Consider the following 26,643-nt stretch of genomic DNA (forward strand, 5'->3'; position numbering starts at 1 on the left):
CTAATGGCTCTTGGCATGTTTTTATTTCTACATATAAATGTCTAACACAGGGTTTTTCAATCTTGGGGTTGTGACTCCATGTGAGGTTGCCTGAAATGGCTAGTGATTGATTAAAAAAAGGATTACTGATTAAAAATATGTCTAAAAAAATGTAAACTGTTAAACCTATATATTCTTAACTATTAAATAATAGTATGTGTGTCAAACTCATGATCTTTGGAGAATGAAGTTCGACCTGCAGCAGAAAAAAAAAAAAAAAAAAAGAATAGAAAACATGAATCCTTGTGTATATTACCATTATTATTTGCTAGATATATCCAAATTAATACACAAAATTCAATGAAACTCCACAATATTAGCAAGGCTCACATTTTGTTCCTTGTGCATATTTTTACACCTAAAAATTGTGGCCCACTTGCGATCAAACTGCATCGTATTTGGCCCCTCAACTAAAATGAGTTTGACACCCCGATACAAAAATATATATTAAATTCTTATATAAATTATTTGAGTGCCACAATATGACTAATGTTGTAATTAGCGCTATATACAGTAAATAAAGTTGAATTGAATTTGATCATTTAAAATTATTTTTATAATTAAAACACAACACACAATTTTAAACAACTATATTTTAATCTGTAATTTTGTCAATATGGAATATATATATACATATATATATATATATATATTCCGTCCTGCCAGAGGCACATCCTTCCAGCCAGAGGCTTGTGTCCCGTCAGGGGCTTCCGCTGGATACTACTCGTACTCCATCAAGCTCTACAGAAGCATGATAATGAGCCGTTCATTTGATTCAGGTGTGTTGAAGCAGGGACACATCTAAAAGTCTCAGGAATCTGGCCCTGGAGGACTGGAGTTGCTTACCCCTGCTTTAGAGCATCAAATTCGGCCGGGTGGAGAAAGTAACAATGTCAGAGAACACATGAATCATTGTGTGAATTTCCCACTAATTCAGTTGTAGATATCTCCAAATACAAGTCATATAATACATAAAAGTGCAAACTAGGGCACAGTAATGTTGAAATTACTTTTGTTCCCGCCTAAAATCTGCAGCCCACTTGGGATCAAACTGCTCTGATTGTATTTGGCCCCTGAACTAAAATGAGTTTGGCTGCAGCCCTGGAGACACAACACAGCAAGCAGTAATACTTACTTTGATGATGTCGGAAGGAGAAAGAAACCAGAAGAGAGGGAAATAACTCTTCAAAATGCAGACAATGCCATAGGCTACTTATGAGGGTGACACACACACACACACACACACACACACAGTCGTGTGTTGTTATGTAGTTCCTCACTGCAGCCACTAGATAGAGGTACATCAGCAGACTCCAGGGATTCTTCTCCTCTATCTCTTGCTGAAAAATAAACTACTGCACTTTCCGTAAAATACACTTTTCATGCACGATTACATTCAAACAAGACATTTCTTTATTATTTTATTGTAATACATATATTGACATGTAAAGCAGTGTTCCTCAAACTGTTTACAGTACCCCTTCAGACATTTAACCTGAAGCCATGAACCCCCTATTCCTGCACACTTCTAAAACATCATAATGTAAAATCATGTACATTGTATCCCTTCAGTGAAATTGTATCTATCCTGTTGAGGAATAATATATAATAAAAAAAGAATAATAATCTGTAAGTACACAATAACACATACTTATTCAGAAGTATTTTTTTGGGAAAAATAAATCTAAATACAACTCGCTACAACTAATGAGGTTGTGAGGATGCACAAAACTTTGTAATGTTTCACTGAATTCAAGAGACTCAAGATAATTTTTAATCGTTCTTGTTTGTTTCTGGGGGGTTTCTCCCTTCAGTCTCCTCTTCAGGAGGTAAAATGCATGATTCTCTATTGGGTTAAGGTCTGGTGATTGACTTGGCCAGTCTAAGACCTTCCACTTTTTCCCCCTGATGAAGTCCTTTGTTGTGTTGGCAGTGTGTTTTGGGTCATTGTCTTGTTACATGATGAAGCTTCTCCTGATGAGTTTGGATGCATTTTTCTGTAAATTATCAGACAAAATGGTTTTGTAGACTTCAGAATTCATTCTGCTGCTACCATCATGAGATTGTGATACCTTCACCCCTGCCCTGTGGAGGTTGGTAGTGATGTCACTGACTGTTGTCTTTGGGTGTTTCTTCACAGCTCTCACAATGTCATCAACTGCTGTTGATACCCTTGGCCGACCTGTTCCATGTCTGTTGCTCAGTACACCAGAAGTTTATTTCTTTTACAGGCTATTCCAAATTTTTGTATTGACAAAACCCAATGTTTTTGCAATAGCTCTGGGGCGACCGTGGCTCAGGTGTTAGAGGGTCGTCTTCTGATCGAGAGGTTGGGGGTTCGATCCCAGTACCTGACTATGTGTCGAAGTGTCCTTGGGCAAGACACTGAACCCTAAGTTGCTCCCAGTGGTCGACTAGCGCCTTGCATGGCAGTCCTGTCCCACTGGTGTGTGAATGTGAGAGTGATTGGGTGAATGAGCTGATATGTAAAGTGCTCTGAGACTGCTTCAGTGTGGTGATAAAGCGCTATATAAAATCAAGTCCAAGTCCAATATTCCCTCTTCTCTCACCTTCAAAATTGTCAGTTTTTCTCCCATAGACATCTCTCTGGTCTTCATGTTTGCTTAACATCAAATACAGTTTTCACAGGTGAAACCCAAAGCCAAAAACAAGAACTATATAATGCAATCAATCTAAAAGGAAACACCTGAGGAACTAGAAACACTCATCAGTCACATGTTCCAATACTTTTGCTCACTTGAAAAGTGGTTGGGTTCAAACAAAAGGTGCTCTGTCCTGAGTTGTTTAACACATCTAGATGTAAATACCATGAAATAAAAATTCTGGAATTCTGAACTTTTGTCTCATATTCATGTTTTAATCTGAAATCAAAATGTCTTCAGTATACAACGAAAACAAAGGAATTGACCTTGTTGTTCCAATACTTTTGGAGGGGACTGTATAATATAGGGCTGCACAAATTATAAAATTTCAATCTTTATCACATTTTTGGTTGCCACGATTATATCTACCTGGTTGTTTGCAATATTTACAATTAAAATACAGGCTCTGCTGCATATTATTTAATGAGCCACTTTCTCAACCAGTAATCAACCAACCACTCCGGGGGTGGGGGGGGGGGGGGGGGGGGGGGGGAGACACATGGTTAAAGTTTCATTCAACTTGAATAACAAGTGAGCGACTCTTCAGCGGCAGCTTTGAGTCACTTGGTGAACTAATGAGAGCTGAAAGCTGTAAATGCTTATTGTATTAGCACTCTAATAGTGTATTTATTTACTTAGCCCTTGGTACATTTTAAATTCTTGGGTTCATTTAAAAAAAATATTTTGTTTTGTCTAATTCTTATTTAAAGCGTGATTTTGCACTGTAAACTGTTCACATATTGTTTGTTTAAAATACAATTTTTTGCCTAACATGATGAATAATTGTGATTATAATTGTGATTACAATATTGATCAAAATAGTCATGGTCATCATTTTGGCAATAATCGTGCAGCTCTAATATAATATGATATATATATAAGATGTGTTTTTAAAAATGCAAGGTGGATTTTCTATGAAATTTAATGGAAATTAATCTATTTCATAAATGAGGAGAAATAACGTGTTTTATGTTGAAACCTCAACATGTCCTATACCTTTTTTAGTTATTGCTTATTATCTTACCCTCTAATTAAAGTGAAACCATGAAAATGTAGTATTTAGGAAGTGCTTTTCTAACTGGTTGCTCTGAGAACTACAGTATACATTACCTATGAAGTAGCTCACAGTTTCAGAAAGGTTGGTGATTCCTGCTCTAGATTATGTATGTGGGTGTGACACTTGTACTTAAGCAAATGTGAATGAATAAGTGATTGCACAGTAACTTTATAGTCTGAGGTGTCAGCACACGCTATGACATCATACACCAGGCATGGATAAGGTCACGCAGGGCTTGATCTAGTGTCCTCGTTCTCTTTTTCACACATTCTCTGGATCAGTTTCTCTTCCCCTTCTGGGTTAAGCAAAGCATCACCTTAAACTTATACTACGTCACTCTAACTTAACACAGTGGAGAAACTCAGGTGGAAAAACAGACAGGTCATCTAACACTGAGTGACCAGACACTTGTGAACACAGGGTAATGGGTAATGATGTTTACTCAAAAGGAACCACAGACACTTTAGCCAGAGAAACCAAAAGCTCACACAGAGAATAAAAATACCTAAATACTACTTTGCAAAATAAATCTAAAACATGCGACCCATCAAACCAAGGTAGTTTTCCTTGGACCTTTGTGTCATTTGCAGTTGTCTGAAAGAGTCTAGCAAGGCTGAAATTACAGTAGAAGTAAGCTTGATGTTGCATCCGGTATTTAAAGTCCAGTTAGTCAGAGCAGACAGAAAGAACCGTACAATCAACCTGAAGACTCCAACTAACCTGACGTCATCCTGGTGAATATGTAGACAAATGATATGACTCTAACAATAATTGTCTACATGACCAATGATTGTAATAATCTCCATAAAAAGCTTTAGTGTTAATGTTCTTCAAATACAGCAAAGAAGCTTTGAATTATAGCTCATTCAGATCAAAGATAACTCAGATATCACTACACTGTATAGCAGTGGTGTCAAAGTCATTTTAGTACTGGAGCCAAATACAAACCACTTTGACCTCAAGTGCAGATCATTATAGGCAGAGCAAACGAGAAATCTCAACATTATAGGACCTCTGGTTTGCAGAACTTTGGAAAAATTAAGTTCTTTCATCTACGATATAAACTGACTGCCGTCATGTGATATAAGCATGGGAAAACTGTGAGCTTTATTGACTCGGTGTGTTTGGAGGAGCTGAGATATCTTCAACTGAATTATTTAGTAAAATACAGGAATAAACACATTATTAACTCATTCAGTGCCATTGACGTCATAATACGTCATTTGAAATCCAAACGCTCAGTGCCAAAGACATAATTTCACGTCAATTACGTTTTTCACGGAAGTTGCTATAATACACTGTGAGGGAGTTCTCGCACCTTTGGATGAGAGATCACCCGTGATGGACAGAGCTCAGAGGGAGTGGAAAGGAGTTTACGAGACAGAAAATGGCGCTATGAGAGTTGATGCTGAAGTTCCCAGCAGCTCACACTCGTCCAGAGCATATGTAGAACTAAGTGAACTATTGAGAGTGTCGCAATGGTGAGAGAAAACGATAAAAAAAAAACAGGGCAAGCGGTGACACTCAGCATGTCCGGGTGGAGGAGAAAGTTGCGTGTGTGGACACTGACTTGGAGACGGCCAAAATACAGTAAGAAACCCATACAACTCTGACCTAGATAGCAAAATAATAATAATTTTGCCATCAAAAGCCCGGTCTCAGTGTTGTTTTTGTAGTTTTCTTGTAGGAAATCAATGTTGAGGTGTCACTAAAGCAAAAAAAAATTGCTTCAAAGTTACGAATAGGTTTTTTCAGAAAAAAAACGTTTTTCTCAGCTTTTTGTCACAAATTGGCAATTTGTGTGAAACTGCTGATTACTGAACAACGAAACAAGCTAGAAACAAAATTCTGATTCTGATTAAATTAGAGACTTTAATCTTTCAAAATCTCCTGTCAGAATTCAGATTGTCATAGTACAAAATATTCTGTGGGTCTTTAAAAATCAGTCAAAATGCTCAAAAACGGCTGCCACTGAGGGGGTAGAAATTCTGAAAATGACTGGCACTGAATGAGTTAAACTGAACATTTATTCTTTTTAAGATTTGTCACAAACACGTAAAGAGTACAGCATGAGTAGCTGGCGGGACATACACACAATGCACCTCCCTACTACTACTACATTACCCATAAGCCAACGCGCTTAAAGGAGCAGGCTCAGGCACAGCTCACATCCACCCATATTGTCGTTTCCACAAGTGATATTTTAGGTAATCCAGAACATCACTAAAAGCTGACTCAGCATAACATGCACAGCGCATTGCATGACGTTTTAATTCTCTCTTTGTACGATTGGTCTTTGGCATGTTAACGTCCACTGACTTATTCAGAACAGGTAATGTCGACATCAAACATGTTCTAATGTTCTAATATATCAGTCTCATCACTGTATCCATAGGACTGATGACATCATCATCAGTGATGATGTCAGAATTTTACAGAAGTTCCACAGTGTGGATGGGAAAATGAATGGCATATATAATATATATTTTCTTTTGGTAGCCAGAACATCACCAAAATCCATTCACAACCTTTCAAGTAATCTTGCTAACAGACAGATAAACGCAGACAGATAAACACAGACAAATAAGCGGAGGATAAAACATAACCTTCCGCTCTGTGCTTCGAAGGTAATAAGACCTCAGGGTTGGTTATTTATTGGTTTTTCATAGTCAAAATTTAGTCAATCATGTAAGAATATGAAAATGTTTGATAGAAATGAACATGGAATGAAAAGCAGTGGATATACAACCAGGATATTGAGATCGTGATTCAGTGCACTCTGGCATGTTTGGCACTTCTGGACTTTGAATCTAGTTCCAAACACAAAGGAATCTGGCTTGTGGTTGAAATTCATCTCATGAAGTATATCATCAATGATCTGCAGTCAGGAAAACATTTACTTCAGTGTTTCCACATTAAGAGTGAAAGTATATGTGACTGCCACTACTTCCCCATGGTTTTGAGCTATGGTGTCAATGCCCCATGGAAGATGCTTCTGCAACAGAAACCAAAGAAGTAAAACATATCATATCATCAGTGATCAAAATAGCAGTAAAAACCAGAGGTGAAAGTAATGGATTACAAGTACTTACGTTACGTTTTAAAATAAGTAATTTGTCACATTTTTACACCCAACTGTTACTGGGTAATTAATATTTTTTTGTTTTAAAATGATCAACGAACATTGTGAAACTACAAAAAAATAAAATGACCACACAACAATCAAATGCATCACACCATAGCCGACCAATCAGATTAAAAGAAATGTACAGAGCCAAAAAACAGCATTGAATGCCAGTTATTTTCTATTTTAGAGTTCATAAATGTGGCTTGACTTAGTGCCTGAGAATTTGTTTATTCTGAATTGAATTTAATAGTGTTATTTTTTATTTTTTAAAAAGAATAAACCTTTTATTTTATACAGATGCCTTTGTGCAAAATAAATTAAAGGGGCAGTATTATAAAAAAATCACATTATAATGGTTTTGCTACAGTGATATACATCCCTTTAGCCTCATTCAGAGGGCAGACATTGAAAAAGTTCTGTTTCCTCCCTTTCTTGTTGTTACACATTTTGTAAAGTCAGCTCAAAACGCGCAAGTTGGATTTTTCTCCCATTATGACTCATAAGGTGGAAACTCCTCCTCCTGACAATCCTGGCTCCTCCTACCCAATAAGAATGTGAGCTCCTCGCTCTCAAACTACCTCACGGGTAAAAAATAAAAAAAACATAGCGAATGGCAGGTTGATATTACAGTGAATATCACAGTTAATACCTTTACATTCAGTATAGATAATCCAGTATATAGATAAACCGAAGAGTGTTCACAGTCAGCTTTACATTTAGTAACCGTAATACCGCCTCGTATCGCTTTTATGGGATGATCTGACGTGTTTGTCACCCAATGCGACGCAACGGTCAGACAAAACAATGGACTCTCGTCTTAAATGGATTATTTTATGTGGTCAGAAGAGAACAAAGACCGTTAATGATTTACTGCTTCTGCTCTGATAAACACACACGCTGAGTAGCTTGTGTGTTTACGCCCACTCATGCATATGCATGAAGGCCCCAAAAACAGCCTGTTTTTAGGAGCGCTCTGAAAGTGACTTTTCAGAGGGCTAAAACTCCAGAAAACAGGCGAGTTTGATAAAATAAACCTTAAATAGAAAAAAAGGACCAATAGTTAAGATGATTCACACCGAAGTTAAAGCCAAAATAACATCGTCCACAATACCTTTAAGTTCCAATTGTGCAAGATTTGGTCTCTTCCTTTTTAATTTTATACATGAGATGTTTACTGTTTGCAAGGGAACCATGGCAACATTTTATTACCAAAAAATAAACATGGGGGGTGAAAGTAACTAGTAACTTTTACTTTGAGTACTATTTAATTGAGCTACTTCTTACTTGTACTTGAGTATTTTATGTATGACTTACCATACTTATACTTGAGTACAATTTAAGTACTTCTGCTTGAGTAGATATATCAGTACTTTTTGCACCTCTGATAGAAACTAAATCAGTGTGACCTTGAACTGCTGCATTGTTATGGTGCACATCAACCCCTGGAACAATGCAGATTATGCATCATCATCATTATCATCATAGGCGAGAAGGAACACCTGACTTTGAGGTTGACCTCAGGTCTCTTAATCAGCACAGTTGACAAAGCATTTAGACAGAACGACTTCCCCTGACAGCCTGCATGCATCAAAGAGCCAAAAGGTGTCCCTGACTTTCACCCATGGCTGTTTGTACTGGAGAAAGTCACGTTACATTTGATGGCCGATGGATTCTGCTGAACTCCAGCCACCTTGACTCAAAAGCAGCAGAGGGAAAAAGTATGTGATCGGGTTACTCTACACCATTGTTTCTCAAATGGGAGTACGAAATAGCACTACAGGGGGTACTTGAGAGAGGGATAGTTGAACATTAACAAATTAAAGATAAAATTGGGGATTTTATTAAGTTTATTTTTAGCTAAAATTAATAATCATAATGATGGTGATGGAAATCATCTCGATTATAATCTGAACTAAAAATACAAGGGTCAGTCTTGGTCCCACACCAGACAGGAGATAAAAGAAATAGAAATAAATCAATTCATGAGACACTAAATACTGTTTCATTCCACTTTTTTGGTCATTCATTCTATCATTATGCTCCATAGTTGTTTTTTATAGTATTCAGAATTTCTGAGCAAAATGTTATTGTTGGATAAAATAGGGTACTTAGATTCAGAAATAAGAGAGAGGGTGTACTTGAGCCAATAAAAAAGTTTGAGAACCACTGCTAACTCAACTAAAGAGAATTGATAATTCTCATTTTGTTTATTTGTTCCTTTCATGAAAAAAATGCAAACTAACATAGATTATTACATCAAATAATATCACAGTCCCAATGAAACGTTTCCATGATTGGAAATGAGTCGGAAGAAGAATACAATTCTTGTATTTCTGCCCTTTAACCTAATAAATACATAATTAATGACCCCACCAACCTTCCCCCGTCAGTCCACACAATTTCACTGTTCTCTAATAACCTAAAAATGACAAATCAAAACTTAAAAATCACACCCATAATCAACTTTCTAAAGCATATTGGCAGTATACATTTTTAAAAATTGACCTATTCATACAAATTTCCTCCTGTGAGCTTCATCTCAGACGCTCTCACAGAAAATCTTTGAACGCACTCTGGCAGTGTTCTGCTTTTGGCTTTAAACATAAAAACTAATGTTTGCAGGTAATTTATATCTTAAAATATTGATGAACCTGAAATAAACCAGGTTCATCAGAGTTCATCTGTACCATGATTCATTCGACCAACACTGAGTGTTTTTTTAGCTAACGTGGTTTAGATGTATTGATGTATGTATTGTTTTGGGGAATGCTGCATGTTAACGGATATTTGCATGAAAGGGAGAGAGAGGGAGAGAGAGAGCATACAGTTATATTACAGCCTCCCAGCACTGACTGTGCTGTGTAATTTCAGAGGTGAGAGGAGGGAGCAAGGGGAGAGGAATACTCTTTTCAACATAATTTGCTATTTACAAGGGCGTCACACACACACGTCCATGGTCCAGTCCCTCTGGGTTATATATAGTAAAGGTTAATTAGTTAGCTGAGAAACTGGATCAGGGGCGGGCACTGAGAATTCGATCCATAGACAGGTAACTCAAGCAAACCTCTTTGTCACAGCAATCGGACCTATATAAATCTGCCTTGACGGACAGCAGTCACCACATAGCCTTACATCTCCGTTGGACCACCGGCCTGGGAGCAATAGACCCTTATTACGGTAAGTGGATGCAGCCAATTTAAATGGAAATAACTTTACTTTATCTTAGAGTTTAAAGACTTTTCAGAGATAATTTTGTTTTGAGTTTCCAAGACTGCCTTACAGGAGTTTTAAACAACTTTTCTTCTTCGACAGCTCTCTCTCCCTCTCTCTTTTTGTTTTTATTTTCTAAGCAAATTTATGCACTTAAACATTTCTCTTTTTTTAATTACTGTCCTTTCTGTGACTGAGGCATCAGTGTTTTTGCACTGCACCTGGCTTAATGTGTAAATAATTCAACATGGTTGTTCCTCCTCCAGGAATAAAATGTCGCTCTCATCCATCCTTTCTGCTGATGCCATCGCCAGTGCTATCAAGGACTGCCAAGGTATCATTTTTCACCAATATCAATATTGCTGTCTTTTTTATTGTGTGCATACAGGGCAGGCATGTGTGCAGCCAACACAGTCAGCACAGGTGTGCATGATCACCCACTGCAAGTCGTTGACCTTGAAGACACCCGATATGTTTAAAATATTGGGTGTTGGCTCAAAGAGATTTGGCGTGGGTTTATTTCCAGACTCGACTCCTAATTGTAGATTAACAAGAATCCAAATTTGATTCATCACTGGAGGTCAAACAGCTACGCAAAAAAAGTGGCTCCTAATTTTATTTTCATCAGAAGTTTGCCTCTAAAATGGAAGAATGCGTGCTTCACATCAAACTTAATTGTTGTTAATGTTTAACTGAAATAACTCAACTGGTGCTTTGTTTCTGTTTTGGTCCAAAGCTCCAGACTCCTTCTGCCCAAAGAAATTCTTCCAGCTGTGTGGCCTCACCAAGAAGAGCCCTCAGGATGTGAAGAAGGTGTTTGGGTTGCTGGACAACGACGGGAATGGTTTTATTGAGGAGGATGAACTCAAGTGAGTAAAAACTATTCTTAATCTATCTTTATCAGCATGTGCTCAGTCTAACAGGTGCCTGTAAACCACGTGTGTTTACATATATAGTGTTTAGAAAAAAAACATTCATTACAGAGAGTACCTATGGTGTTGTGTTATATCATTTTACCACCTTAAATCCCAAAATATCCTATTTCTTCCTCAAACCTGATCGTATGAGTTCTCGTGTCTCTCTCAGGGGGTTCCTGCAGATGTTATCTCCCGGGGCTCGGGCTCTGACAGACAAGGAGGTCAAAGACTTTCTCAATGCTGCTGATGACGACAGCGATGGTCGGATCGGTGCAGATGGTGAGTCTCCCTTTCAATTTCAATAATGAAATCCCCAAATGAAAGGAAAATCAACGGTAATCAAGAATAAAAGCAGAAGAACTGGATTTTGAAACGTATGTGTAGTTTCAAACTAACTGTTTTACATTTTCTCCCAAAGCCGAAAATGTTTTCATCTTTTAACTCCCATTCTGATAGATTTTTTTTATTTTTTCTCCCCCAAACAGAATTTCAAGCCATGGTCATGTCCTGAAAAGCTCACCTTCACCTCCCAGGTCTTATCCCTCTCCAATGCTGCTTCAAGGGCTCCTATAGTTCAGTTAATTTATTTCCATCAGATATAACATCTATTTCTATTGATTTATTTCCATCTGGTTTAACATGTACCTTCACATTCCTCTTTTTTCTTTTGCAAGACTAACTTTGGTGACCATACTTCCACATTCTCATCATGTTTTTAGTTGAGTCTTCTTTTTTTTTCTTTTTTTCCATAAACTGCTGACTTTAGGCTGTATTGCCCAAAAATACAAATGTACCAAATGACTAAGACAATAAAAGACTAAAACCCAACTTTAATGCGTCCTTGTTTTGTCTGATTGTTACTGTCAGTTTAATGCATGTTATGCAATATGTTGTAAAATGCAGACACAATGTCGTACGCTACTCATGAGGGTGACACACACACGCACACACACACACACACACACACACACACACATACACACGCACACACGCACACACACACACACACACACCTGGAGAAATTAAGTGGTTTGAATTCATAAAAGGTAAATCTGAACAACAGGGAAGTAGTAGTAGGTCAACATATGCACCAATGTTAATGTATCTATTCAGAGTAGGCTACACTCATAGCATCTGACACATCCATTATTAAACAAAAGAAAGAGAGAAAAAAAAAAACATTCAGATTATCCAAGAAGTAAAACAGCCTGTGTACATCATTAGTTAAAGGTAACACAGGAAGAAAGAATGCAGAGTAGGTGACCTTGGTGTCGCTGTGGTTGGATCGAATGAAACCTGAACTCAGAATTGTAAAACAAACAAATAATTAAATAAAAAGACCCTCCCTTACTGGTACTGCAGACACATTCACACAATCTCGTGAATCAAAGCATTTGCAAAAACTGAATGTGCATGGCCTCATTGTCAGTTGCACTGCTTTGATAGATGAATCAAAGAAGAGTTCCTCCACTACATTTTCATCTTTCAGCAGAGTTTGACTGCTAAACCTTTTAGTATCCCCCTGGAGTTTTTTATCCTGCACAGGATTAAAGTTAACAACAACTTACCTTCCTCACACCCACCAGCAGCACCAAAATACAGGCCTGCCATTTGATTTCCTTCTCTTGAGTATCTGTTTACCGTAGTAGCAACCAGGCTATTAAAGCAGACACCTGCCTTTCCTCAAGTGCAGCTTGGCCAATAACCGAGTATTATGGTGAGGTCATGCTTCTAAATGCAGGATGTGGTCTTAGTTGAAGGCTTCTTCTTCACTCAGAGCAGTGGCTCCCAATACTTTGCATAGTGAGCCCCAAAACAACAATTTGTATCCAACACAACACAAGACAACAACATTTATGAAACGCCTATGATCAAACCATAAACTTCAGTAACTTTAGATAAACTACTCACTACTCCAGGCATAACATCATCTGTACACTACTTTACAAAGTGGTGAGAACAAAGAAAATGTTCTCCAGTAGTCATCCAGTTGGATGGACTGTAGAAAGACTGTGTTGGTGTTTGATGGGGAAATTTCAGCACTTTAAGAAGCTGGCTCTCAGCACAGATCATGGTTCAAGTCACGCTAGTAGCTACCTAGAAGTGCGCAAAATCTAAATAGCGCAATAAAAACTGGTAACTGGAAACACCTGAAATTGGAAAAAAGGACTCAAATATCGCTCAAAAGTTTTTACGCTTCCACGAGGAGGTATTTTGGGTGTTTCGATATTGAAATGTGTTGCAAAAGAGGTAAATGGTGACATGACCACTGCTCTCCGTGAAAACATGGAGTGGTACGTGTGAACAGAAGAGGAGACCGGGACATTTCTCAGCATTATACTTAAAAATGATTACTGCCACATTAGACGTGAAACAACAAAGGAATATGGAGAGTTATAAGGAGATTCTGAGCAGCTAAGTTGGATGAGATTTCACGAGAGTTACAGGCTTTTGCCCATAACAACCTTAAATAGAAACATGTTGTAAGCGCAATTATACTTTGTCGACATTTAGAAATATTGCTTTTATGTAGCAAAAATCGGTACTGGAAACCCTCCTCTGTTTCTGTTCAGCTTTGTAATAAACTGGCGTCTCCAGGTTGTAGCCTTTTTTTGTGCCTGACATGAGCCAAGGGATGCTGCAGCAGAAAATCTGCTCTATTTAGTTTAGATTATGTAGAATTATTCAGAAAGGTGAGAGGGTGATTGCCTTATGATTAAATAGAGCTTATAGCATTAGATTTTAGGAGATAACTAAGGTAAGTGGTTAAGGCTGAATGTGCATTAAAACTCAAAGTGCATTTGCTTGGAGTCCCAAACTAGCGTAACATTGAAATGAGAGTTACAACCATGGTCAATGGTGCTTCTTTCTGTGGGTTGCTTTCTTCATACATGGCCTCTAAGGTTGTTATACGACAGTTAGTTCTAACCAGGGGATTTGATTGGACGACAGACATTCTAAAGGTGCATTCACACCGAACACAACTGAAGCCACTGAAATGACTAGATCACATTCAAAATCAATGTAAATGACGCGACCTCCATTCAAGTGACGCGACTTGCGTGATTTGAGTGACTAGCTCCCGCGCGACCTAGTCAGTCAAAGTTGAAAATGTTTAACTTTTCAAGCGACAACTCCCCAGCTGTCACTGTCTGTAGAGCCGAGGCTGCAGCCCCTCCCTCCCGCTATAGTGAGACGGCTGTAGCGGGAGGGCTGCACATTTCCTCAACTTACCAGGGCAAAATTAAAGGAGTTAACTCCTCGAATAAGCCTACATTCTGAGTGAACTCATTCTTTCGTAACTCCGTAAATTGATCATTTAAACCATAAAAGCGGTGCTGTCTATGACAAGTGCTCTAAACGTACGGCCGGAGAAAGAGTGATCAGTCCTCTCTGTGCAGCAGCCCTTCCAGCACTGCTGCCGGCTCGTAGACACAGACTATTTCCCTGTCATCACGTCACTTGCGCGATGAAGTAATGGAGCGACCAACAGGCGCCGCTATGTTCAAATGGCTCATCACAGGCGACTGAAGCGAATGCAGTCGGTGTGAACGCACCCTAAGAGTTCTGATATAGAGCAACAACAGCACTGGGCTACACACCACAGTACACTGTCACTACGTTCACACTGCAGGTCTTAATGCACAGTTTTTTTTTTTCTTAAATCGAATTTTTAGTGTGTGGTCGTTCATATTACAAATTAAATACACCTTCAATCAGTTGGGAGTATGAACAAAATGCGACACTGAAGTGATGCGCATGGTCGTAAGGTGACCCTTGACTCCACGGTGTTTATGGAAGTAAATATGGAGGCGTCCAAAGTAGGACCATGTGTCGCGCTAAGAAATGTTCTTTCCAACAGAAGTCAGTACTTTATAACTTTAACGAGAGTGAAGAAGAAGAGAGCCAGGTTTATTGCGCTAGCCATTTGCTTTGATGCTGCTACATCTTTACATCAGGTTTATTCTAATGCTAGATTAATGCTATTGTTAGGTTAATGCTAATGCTACATTAATGCTATTGTTAGGTATCGCTACAGCTAGGCTAATGTTATTGCTAGGTTACTGCTAATGCTAGGTTATTGTGAGGCTAATGCTAATGTTATATTAATGCTTTTGCTAGGTTATTGCTATTGCTAGGTTAATGTTATTGTTAGGCTAATGCTACTACTAGGTTAATGTTATTGCTAGGTTAATATTATTGCTAGGTTAGTGCTATTGCTACATACATCATGTATTACAGCAAAGGTGAATATCACAAAGCTTACATACTTTAAAAGTCTTATTATTAAATCAAGTATCGTGTTAAGAAGTCTTATAGACAGTTTGATTACAATTTGAAAATATATGAACAATTTATCTGGTTACAAGCAGTTTAACTGGCTGTTTCAACAGAAACTAAGCATGTGTTTAGTTACATGTATATTTGCATGATTTTTGGCAAAGGAAAAATATAGATTACAAGGCACATTTGAACAGTTCTAACTAGTGCTGTCAAGAGATTAAAACAATTGTGCGATTAATTAATCATGCTCTGTAATTAATTAATCTAATTAATCTCTTTTTTAATCACACTTAAAAAGTGCGGAGAAACGTTCTCGACTTGAGGTATTTTCATTTAAATTACATTATTGTGGCAGATCAAAACATTGATGATAACAAAGTGACTTTATGAAGTCATTTATTGTTTGTTTTTAACAGACTAGAATAGATGCAGGCGTAGCCATTTACATTCCGCTGTGTTTGAGATTAGTCCCAAGGGTTACGTGTCAGATTGCTGTGTACTTTTGTCAATCTCCAAATAATAGAAAACACAAGTGAAATAAAACATCATATGTAGTGCTATAAGTTAGCACATCATAAACAGCAAGAATACATTTCTGACACAACTAGGCTTTAGTTTTCCATCCTGAGTAGCTCAGCAATCAGTATTATGGGTGTACCTAGAACTCTTTAAATAATAATGGTTCCGCTCTGTTTGGAGTGCTTAAAAAACCAATTACCTGCATTATTTTCTTTAGCGCGTACATTTGTCCTTTAAATAATTAATCACAATTAACGCGTAAAAGTGGCAGCCCTAGTTCTAACGAGTGACATACACTAGAATACAATATGAACTATGTCTAAAGGAGACTATATATCTTAATTTATGTGAGCAGATATTCCGCTGAAAAGAGTTTTTGTTATGAAGAAAATTGCATGTAAATGTCTTAAATCTAAAACTGTCATATGACACGTGTGCAATTTATAAATGAACAGTTTACTTCATGAAAGAGCAATTCACAACATGGAGCCACAAAGCTTCCTTTTGTACATTTATATATCAAGAAAACAATAATTGTAGAACAGTATGAATTACCCTGCACATTATCGTATGTGACCACATATATGTAAGAACAGAAGATCATCATTGAATAACTCACATTTGTATCACAAAAAAATGAAATATTAGTAAACACTTGACTAGAATTTGCTACCTTAGATGATACCAATAAGTAAATAATCTGGTCTGGACCCATGGACTATGTGGGTCACGAGCCATTAGTGGCAAACAGGAAGGAAATATGAGCCAACAGGTTGACATTTACTCCTGGATGTGCCAGTGTGGGACAGCAGTGGGAGATAATGTGACAAGGAGATTACCAAGACTGAAGGGCAGCAGGAGGAAAGTGAGATATGGAGGAAGTAGTTTAGAACAGTTAGTTAAAGATGGTGATGGGGAATCAGGGATTTAACATGGCTATCATCATCAGATTCTGTCATTTTAATTTTAATTTCACCAATTGTATGGTTAGAAAATAGTGCTTGTTTTATTTATTTTCTCATGGAGTAATGTCAGATGATTATCACCTTAAATGGACTATTCCTGTGGTTAGAAGAGGCAGAGTTTGTCAAACTCACAATCACAATAGCCTCTTAAAAAACCATGTGTTTTACTGTAATGTGCAGTTTTTTGGCTGAAAACCATAACAAGAGTGTGTGGATAGCAAAAGACAATCGCTATGGTAATAAAGCTGTGGCGTGTAGTCTGTGTTTACAGACACGCCCACTCGTGCATATGCATGAAGGCCCCAAAACAGCCTATTTTTAGGTGCGCTCTGAAAGTGAGTTTGGGAAAATAAACCTCAAATACTTAGTTGTTAGGGTTCTTGGAACAAATGGAGATGTATGATAAATAGCATAATACTGGACCTTTAAAAACATTTGTCACAATGTTTCAGTAAAAATAAACATCAAAAGATGGTTAATTTAATACTAAAACTTCATCTATGTGGAAAAATAGCATAATACTGGACCTTTAAATTATTAAATCAAACAAAAGAACTCAGAGAGTGAAAACCCCCACCAAGTGCCAGATATTGGCAGTTATCTGGATCAGTGATCCTGATCATGATACATTGATCATTCACACTTTAAAGGCTTAAAAGAAATGTCTATCCCCATTAATAATGATACAATAAGCCCAAATGTATGGGCAACCCCATTTTCTGGAAAAATTTCGATGAAATGCGCAATCCGGATCTGATTCAGATGGAACTCAGACGTGTGTTTGAGAAACCAATCCGACATAACTGAGTCACATTTTAGAAATATTGTTCAGTTACAAATTGGGATATGAATTTTTGAGGTTTGGCCAATGATGTGAGATAGAGATTTTTTGATTTTTCAAACTGATCAATAATAAATGTATTGATCCGGATCACTTCCAAAATGTATTGGAATCTTCCATGACAAGGTCTATTTTTATTGAAATGTTAGTAGTTTAATTTAGTAGTTTTCACATAACCCTGCTAATGACTGTTATGGCAATCATTATATTCATCATCATTTTGTCAAATGTGTGTTCATGTGTACAATTTGTCATGCTTTAATACACGGTGACTGCATTACTCTTTGCACTTTTGAACAGCTGAGTCATGTTAGATTAACAGTACAGCCAGCAACACACAGTCTCTGTCTGAAGGCCAAACTCAAACTCACATGCAGATATACACGCACACACACTATCAAGAACAGATATCAGTGGCGCCAGCCTTCCTCATAACATACCGTCTTCATCATCCTCCAACGTCTACATCTGACCCCCTCCTTCTCCTTCCTTCAGGGTTGGGACTTTTAGGCAGTCCTGCATATCCGGAGCCAGGAAAGAACCTTTTTGGACCAGCCTGTACTCTTTTTCATTTAGCCCTTCTTATACAAGATGGGACACTCTCCTTTTTTGTACTCTTTTTCATTTAGTTTTATAATAAATCCTTTTTTTATAAAATCATCATGCTCTGACTGGACTCCATTATTCAACCAGGGCAAAAATAATGTCTCTAAATGAGGTCAACCGCAAATTTGCCGTGACATGACTAACACATAACTAAACAGTGGTGAAAATATGTAAAAGAATAAATAAATAAATCTTTCTTTTCATAAAACTGGTTACCAGTCACTGCCAAAGATCAATCATCACACAAATCCTGACTTTATCCTGACTTTACACTGATTTTATCCTGACTTTACTGTGACTTTATCCTGACTTTAACCTGACCTAATCATGACTTTAACCTAACTTTATCTTAACTTTAACCGGACATCATTTTTACTTATCCAGACTCAAACTTATTTTAACCTGAATTTAACCAAATTCTTTGCCTACTTTAACCTGAATTTAACCAAATTCTTCCCCTACTTTAACCTGACTTTATCATGACTTTATTCTGAAGTTAACCTGACTTTTTCCTGACTTTAACTTCACTTTATCCGGACTTTCTCCTTACTTATCCTGAATTTATCCTTACTTATCCAGACTCAAACTGGCTTTAACCTGAATTTAACCAAATTCTTCCCCTACTTTAACCTGACTTTATCATGACTTTATTCTGAAGTTAACCTGACTTTTTCCTGACTTTAACTTCACTTTATCCGGACTTTCTCCTTACTTATCCTGAATTTATCCTTACTTATCCAGACTCAAACTGGCTTTAACCTGAATTTAACCAAACTCTACACAAACTTTAACCTGACTTTATCCTGACATTAACCTGACTTTATTCTGAAGTTAACCTGACGTTAACCTGACGTTAACCTGACTTTATCATGACTTTATCCTGACATTAATCTGACTTTGACCTGACTTTATCTTGACTTTATTCTGACGTTAACCTGACTTTATTCTGACGTTAACTTATATTCTGACGTTAACCTGATATTAACCTGACTTTATCATGACTTTATTCTGACGTTAACCTGATATTAACCTGACTTCATCATGACTTTATTCTGATGTTAACCTGATATTAACCTGACTTTATCATGACTTTATTCTGACGTTAACCTGATATTAACCTGACTTTATCATGACTTTATTCTGACGTTAACCTGACGTTAACCTGACTTTATTCTTACATTAACCTGACTTTATTCTGACGTTAACCTAATATTAGCCTGACTTCATCATGACTTTATTCTGATGTTATCCTGACTTTATTTTAACTTTATCTTGACTTTAACCTGGAATAATTATTAGATATGAATCATACTATTTAATAAGCCTAATGATTTAACTTTGTAACACTTTACGTTCCAACTAAAACCATCATCATGTCATGTCAGAATTAGCTATAGGATAAACTAGCAGGCTGTGCTGTTTTGTCTGTTTGGTGCCTCAATAATTGATGCCCTTCATTCATTGTCACCAAAACTCATATTAAGAAAGGAGTTTCAGGCTCAGCTTACTGATTAGCTCTGTTTGAAACTTTAATGTGCACCACATCATCAGCTGATAATAATACACAGATGCTCCCAAAGCAGGGGAAGCTAAAAACCACATGGTCACTCTCGGTATAGAACCAGGTTTGTGCTGCAACCAAATCTGAACATATGTAAAGCCAAAGCTGGTGTTTCAGGAAGCTGGAGGCACCGGAGATGTTGCTACCTGATAGTCTGAACCCAGAGGATCTTCGTGAAAGATTTAGCTGTTGTGTTAGGATGACTGCATGGTCTGTGTGAGCTCTGTGGAGGAACTCAATTCATAATGTAGGGGATGATAGCACTGGCTCTGTGTCCGGACAAGCATTAGTTCAAAGCCCTTTGCCTGGGATGTTTGTTTGCAGCTTCCTTCATTAATGAATGATACCCTTCCTCACATATTAGTTACCATTCCACGTAGATGAATGATATTTGTGGAAATCCTTTTATTTCATTTCATTCATGTCCTGCTTATTGACAGTTTGCAGAATTTCAGCTGTGACGACATCCCTGTGATGTCCAAGCTGTACCCCCACCTTAAGATCAATCAATCAATCAATCAATCAATCAATCTTTATTTGTATAGCGCCAAATCATAACCAATGGTATCTCAAGGCTCTTTACAGCAGAGCAGTCTTAAGGACGGACTCTTCATTTTATGGATACACACATATGCATATATACGTATATACACATACATATGTATCCCACACCCAACATGAATTCATCATGGCGGCAAGGAAAACCTTCTGTTAAGCAGCAGGAACCTTGTGTGGATCCCATTCCTATGATGAACAGCCATCCACGTTATGCTGTGTTGGGTGTGTGCAGAGGAGAGGGTGGAGACAGAGCCGCTGAGTCTCTGTAACTCCACACTGAGGATCCCACGGACCTACAAGACAAAAGCCAGAAGGAGTATAGGAGCAAACACACAAGGGAAGAAGCAGACATAGAGGGAGTGTTTGAGAGAGGAATGGGACCCTCTCCGGCCCCTCTCTAGCTTAAATGACCTCTCTCTTAATGCCCTCTCCAACCTCTCGCCAAACGAGCATGCCAGACCCCCCCACTGGCAGTCTATGCCTATTGCATCTTAATTATGAGCTATGAGCTGGTTCCTAACTAAAAGCTTTACCAAAGAGGAATGTTTTGAGCCTAACCTTAAAGGTAGAGAGGGTGTCTGCCCCCCGAACCGTGGTTGGTAGATGGTTCCAGAGAAGTGGGGCCTGATAACTGAAAGCTCTTCCTCCTATACTACTTTTAGAGACAAATGGAACAGTGAGCAGTCCAGCATTTTGAGAGCGTAGTGTTCTGGGGGGATTGTATGGCACTACAAGCTCCTTGAGATAGACTGGTGCCTGTCCATTTAGGGCTTTATAAGTGAGAAGAAGAATCTTGAATTCTATTCTATATTTTATGGGAAGCCAATGCAGAGAGGCTAATACAGGAGTAATGTGATCTCTTCTCCTAGTTTTAGTCAGTACACGTGCTGCAGCATTTTGAACCAGCTGAAGTGTCTTAAGCGACTTGCTCGGGCAGCCTGCTAAAAGAGAATTACAATAATCCAGTCTAGAGGTAACAAAAGCATGGACTAGTTTTTCGGCGTCGCCCTGAGACAGGATAGATCTGATTTTAGCAATGTTACAGAGATGAAAGAAGGCAGTTCTTGAAGTTTGTTTTATGTGAGAGTTGAAGGATAAATCCTGATCAAATAGAACCCCAAGGTTTCTAACAGTTGTGCTTCGTGCCAGAGTAATGCCATCTAGGGCAGTTAGGCTAGCATAGGTTTCTCTAAGGTGTCGTGGGCCCAGTACAATGACCTCAGTCTTGTCTGAGTTGAGAAGAAGAAAATTTTGGTCCATCCAGGCCCTAATGTCCTTTAGACAGGCCTCAAGTTTAGATAGCTGATTTGTCTCACCTGGCTTCATTGATACATACAGTTGGGTATCATCAGCATAGCAGTTAAAGTTAACAGAGTATTTTCTCATAACATTACCAAGGGGGAGCATATAGATACAGAAGAGGATTGGACCTAGCACAGAGCCCTGAGGAACCCCGTAGCTTACTTTAGTGTACACAGAAGACCTATTATTCACGTGTACAAACTGGTACCTATCAGATAGGTAGGACTTAAACCAGTTTAGGGCAGTCCCTGTGATTCCAAGTAATTTCTCTAATCTCTCTAGTAGAATATAGTGATCTATAGTGTCAAAAGCTGCACTAAGATCTAATAAAACCAGCACTGAGAGTCGTCCTTCATCTGAAGCCCAGAGTAGATCATTAGTTACTTTAACTAAAGCAGTCTCTGTGCTGTGTTGAGCTCTAAAGCCTGACTGGAAGTCCTCGAACAGGCTGTTGTTTTGAAGAAATTCACAGAGCTGAGCCGCCACAACTTTCTCAAGAATCTTTGAAATAAAAGGAAGATTAGATATAGGCCTGTAGTTTGCTAAAGTGCTGGAATCAAGAGTAGGTTTTGTGAGAAGGGGTTTGATTACAGCTACTTTAAAGGACTGTGGCACGTAGCCTATTGATAGGGATATATTTATTGTCTCCAACAAAGATGGGCAGACCTGGGGAACAACTTCTTTAAACAGCTTAGTTGGGATCGGATCTGAAAGGCAGGTCGATGGTTTGGAGGATGAAATAATAGAGTTAAGTTCCTGAAGTCCTATATGTGTGAAACAGTTTAGGTTAGGCCTATTTACATTTAATGGTACAGCAGGCCCAGGTGAAGGCAGGGAGTGGCTAATTTTATCTCTAATCTTATGAATTTTATCGTTAAAAAATGTCATAAAGTCCTCACAGCTGAGGGCTAAAGGAATCATGGGCTCAACAGAGCTCTGACTTTGTGTTAGCCTGGCTACAGTGCTGAAAAGGTACCTCGGATTATTTTTATTTTCTTCAATTAGTGAGGAATAGTATGTAGATCGACTATGTCGTAAGGCTGTCATGTATTTACTATGGCTTTCTTGCCAGAGTATTCGTGACTCCTCTGTTTTATTGGAGCGCCACATTCTCTCTAATTTACGGGTTGTTTGTTTGAGTGTGTGAGTTTCAGAGCTAAACCACGGAGCTTTCCTCTGACGTTTAATAGTTTTTTCCCTCAATGGGGCAATTGAGTCCAAGGTGGATTTTAGTAGACTAGCAGAGCTATCGACAAGCAGATCCAGTTGAGAGGGATTATAATTAATATCATAGTTATTTATTGGATGGTGCACTGAGTTTAAGGCAGCAGGAATGGCCTCTTTAAATTTAGCCACAGCACTATTGGACAGATTTCTACTCGTAACTATTTTATTGCACAGTGCGAGATCCTCTAGGATAATGTTAAAAGATATTAAAAAGTGATCTGATAGCAGAGGATTTTCAGGGTAGACTTTTAGTTCATTAATATCAAGGCCATATGTTAGAACAAGATCAAGAGTATGATTTAAACGATGAGTAGCTTCATTAATAGTTTGAAAAAAGCCAACTGAGTCTATTAGGGACATAAAGGCTGAGCTCAGGCTATCACTATCTTTGTCCACATGGATATTAAAATCTCCTACTATCAGTATTTTTTCAGAACTGAGGACTAAGTTTGATATAAACTCAGAGAATTCTGATAGAAATTCAGAATAAGGGCCTGGAGGACGGTAAATTATCACAAATAAGACTGGCTGGCAGGTTTTTGATTTGGTATGAGATAAATTTAGAACCAGGCTTTCAAAGGAAGTGTAACTGGCCTTTGGTTTAGGATGGATTAGGAGAGAGGAATGATAAATAGCTGCTACACCACCTCCACGGCCTATGTCTCGTGGCATATGAGTATTTAAATGACTGGGAGGAGTGGCTTAATTTAAACTAACATATTCATCTTGATACAGCCATGTTTCAGTTAAACAGAATAAATCAAAGTTATTTTCTGAGATAAGGTCATTTACTAGTAGAGATTTGGATCTCAGTGATCTAATATTTAATAGAGCACATCTAATGGTTTTATGTTTTGGTGTTTCTAGATTTGAGATTTTAATTTTTTTCAGATTTTTATAATTGATAGCTCTTTTATTTGATTTTATGTTAAAATCATTGTGACATATGGGTCGAGGGACAGACACCGTCTCCATAAAATAATATTCACCACCATCACAACAGTTGCCATGGCGATGAACACAGCTATCATAATAGCAATGGGAGGGAAACTGTCCTAAGGCAAGCGCAGAGGGGCGTGGAGGACTCCCCCACTGTAACATGGTCTCATTCATGAGATGTCATAACAGTGACTGTGCCATGTTTTCTGATAGTAGAGATGCTCCCTCCAAAGTAGGATGGATTCCATCTCTTCCTATCAGGTTTGGTTTTCCCCAGAAGGATCTCCAATTATCAATGAAGCCCACCTCGTTTTCTGGACACCACCTCGATAGCCAGCGGTTAAATGATGACATGCGGCTATAAATGTCATCACTGGTCAGATTTGGTAAGGGACCAGAGAAAATTACGGAGTCCGACATTGTTTTAGCATAAGCACAAACTGATTCAATGTTCACTTTGGTTGCTTCCGACTGACGACGTCGGGAGTCATTAGTGCCGACATGGTGGACTATCCTATCAAACTTACGATTACTCTTTCCCAGCAACTTTAGATTTGATTCTATGTCGCCCGCTCTGGCCCCTGGGATGCACCTCACGATGCCCGCTGACTTCGCTAGCTTCACGTTTCTCACTATGGAGTCGCCAATTATCAGAGTTTGTTCCCCGGTGAGTGTGTTGTCCTCACGGAGGGGGGAGAACCTGTTTGAGACGTGAACATGGTGGTGTCCCGAGCGGCTTTTTGACCTTCGACTATGCTTACCACGGACAGTAACCCACTCATTGGTGGCCGGGGGGGAGGCTAAGCTAGAGCTAGCACGGTCCGCACCGGCTAGGTCCTGCTTGCTAGCTTCGGTTTTGGTATCAGGGGTGCGGAACCGCTTCTCCAGATTGTTGATCCTCGCCTCCATATCTAACAGTACGCTACACTTTATGCAACTACCATTGTCCCTAAAGGAGGACGAGGAGTAACTAAACATCTGACACACCGGGCAGGAGAGCGGAGGGGAGGAGAGAGAAGCCATAGGTGCTAAATTTAAGCTAAGCTAAGCTAAGGACAAAGGGAAGTTAAAAGGAGATTACACTGCCTATAAGAGGCGAGATTGCTTTTTACTTAACCTTAGTACGTTTAACTCTACGGTAAAAAATTAAAACAAGTGTTTTCAAGGCTAAAATATCAATGACAACAAGTTTGATTAGAGTTAGCAGAACACAGTAGTAGAGCGCTGCAAGCAGCGGTAGAGCGTAAACAGGAAATGATCGATACGTCACCACGTCAGCACGTCACCAGTGAATCACCGAGCATCAGCGGACCCCCACAACCCTGAATAATAGGGGTTTATGATTCGTTTTAATTTGAATCACGATTTGTTGTTGCCGATTCGATTCAAGGACGATATTGGTTCATTTAGAACGAATCGATCTGAAACGATACAGTGACTTAAAATCGATTCAGCAAAAAAACAATAGAATTAAATATACAGAACGTCTGTTTTAGGTATAACCACTCACTCCTTCCCTCTGTCCACAGCCACCACCATTATACCTAAGCTTAACACTTGTCACCATACTGGCTTGATTACATAACACAATAAGCACAATATGCACAACTACAACTTCACATCTCACTCTCACTTTAAAATAATCTACTGTTCCCCACCCTTTCCATTTCCTACCCTGAGTCTCTCTTCCCTGTTCCCTTCCCCCTCCTCCCCACCCCTCACCCAGGTGTAACACTGCCCTCTCTTTTTATATTCTCCCTTTAATAAAGTGTTTCTTACCCTTCCTTAGGGAAGGCTGGTGGTGGTCACAATTATGCAATAAAATAAATTCATTTATTTAATTGCAATAACAAAACAGACATTGCTGTCTTAAAAAGATTGCACTTCTTTTAGTGTTGACTTTTACAGCATGTGCAGACAAAGAAAATAAAAATAAAAACAAAAATAATAATATACAGAATGTCTCGAGATTTGTGCCAACCACAATGTGTGTAACATAACCCAACAATAATAAATCGATTTATCGGATGAATCGTTACACCCTTACTGAATTGTAATAAGTGGGTCAAAATATGAATGAATAACTTTGCAATTTGAACTTAAAGCCACACCCTGTGTGTGTGCTTGCTTTTACATGTGCTGCTGACACATCCTCAGACTAAGTAAATGGCTGTCCTGAAGACGTAAACAGGTACTTTGCAGACTTTGCCAACTGAGAAGGCTCAATCAGACAAGACAGTGAATGTCTGGGTGGAGAGGGAGCAGTAAACACCAACTAGGAAAATGCATGGGTTGTTTGTGCAGGAATCAGGCGATAAATGCTTATGCTAGTAAAGAGCCTCAGAGGGATGGCTAACTTTACACCACAGCAGTGACAAAGCACAATGTGTGCGGTTCTAGTTTAGAGCAATGGCAGCTGGTACACCTCCCAATCGGGGCCTCATCTGCCTGCAGCCTTTGTCTGTGTCTGAGAATATTCATTACAAATTAGTGCTAAAAGTAGCCGACTCAGCATTACCTCAGTCTACTAACACCAGAGGTGAAAGTAACATATTACAAGTACTTACGTTACTGTAATAAGTAGCTTTTATGGGAACTTGTAATTTTCGGAGTATATTTTTAAATCAGTAATTTTACTTGTACTTAAAGGTATTGTGGACGATGTTTAGCTTCAGGGTGGATCATCAAGATTATTGGTCCTCCTAATTGTCAATCATGTTTACAAAAGGCCGTCGTACGTGCTCGTGCTCGTGCCCGGTGCGCACCGGGTCCCTTGAAAATGGATTTTCACTTAGCGGTGGCGAGTCTGACGTAGTGGAAAAGTGCAA

At 38.6% G+C, this 26,643-nt stretch overlaps 2 protein-coding genes across 2 annotated transcripts; one reads left to right on the top strand and one right to left on the bottom strand.

The window, feature by feature from the left end:
- Positions 1-9,727: 9,727 nt before the first annotated feature.
- pvalb8 (parvalbumin 8) lies at positions 9,728-11,841 on the top strand. Its single transcript, XM_028454809.1, has 5 exons — positions 9,728-10,063; positions 10,363-10,430; positions 10,833-10,965; positions 11,183-11,292; positions 11,499-11,841. The coding sequence occupies exons 2-5, from the start codon at positions 10,370-10,372 to the stop codon at positions 11,522-11,524; spliced, it is 330 nt and encodes a 109-aa protein (XP_028310610.1). The 5' UTR covers positions 9,728-10,063; positions 10,363-10,369; the 3' UTR covers positions 11,525-11,841.
- A 9,022-nt stretch (positions 11,842-20,863) lies between these two features.
- LOC114467931 (uncharacterized) lies at positions 20,864-21,754 on the bottom strand (the record flags this gene model as incomplete). The annotated part of the gene is made up of 1 exon (XM_028454470.1): positions 20,864-21,754. A coding segment is annotated over one exon (891 nt), but the record flags the coding sequence as incomplete, so codon positions are not given.
- Between the last annotated feature and the right edge of the window lie 4,889 nt (positions 21,755-26,643).

The sequence above is a fragment of the Gouania willdenowi genome, chromosome 8 (assembly GCF_900634775.1).
Source record: "Gouania willdenowi chromosome 8, fGouWil2.1, whole genome shotgun sequence".
Taxonomy (NCBI): domain Eukaryota; kingdom Metazoa; phylum Chordata; class Actinopteri; order Blenniiformes; family Gobiesocidae; genus Gouania; species Gouania willdenowi.

Bases quoted from the DNA above. Each gene is read 5' to 3' on its own strand.
- pvalb8 (XM_028454809.1), top strand. From the start codon at position 10,370: ATGTCGCTCTCATCCATCCTTTCTGCTGATGCCATCGCCAGTGCTATC. The intron at 10,431-10,832 runs GTATCATTTTTC...TTTGGTCCAAAG, and splicing joins TGCTATCAAGGACTGCCAAG to CTCCAGACTCCTTCTGCCCA. The intron at 10,966-11,182 runs GTGAGTAAAAAC...TGTCTCTCTCAG, and splicing joins ATTGAGGAGGATGAACTCAA to GGGGTTCCTGCAGATGTTAT.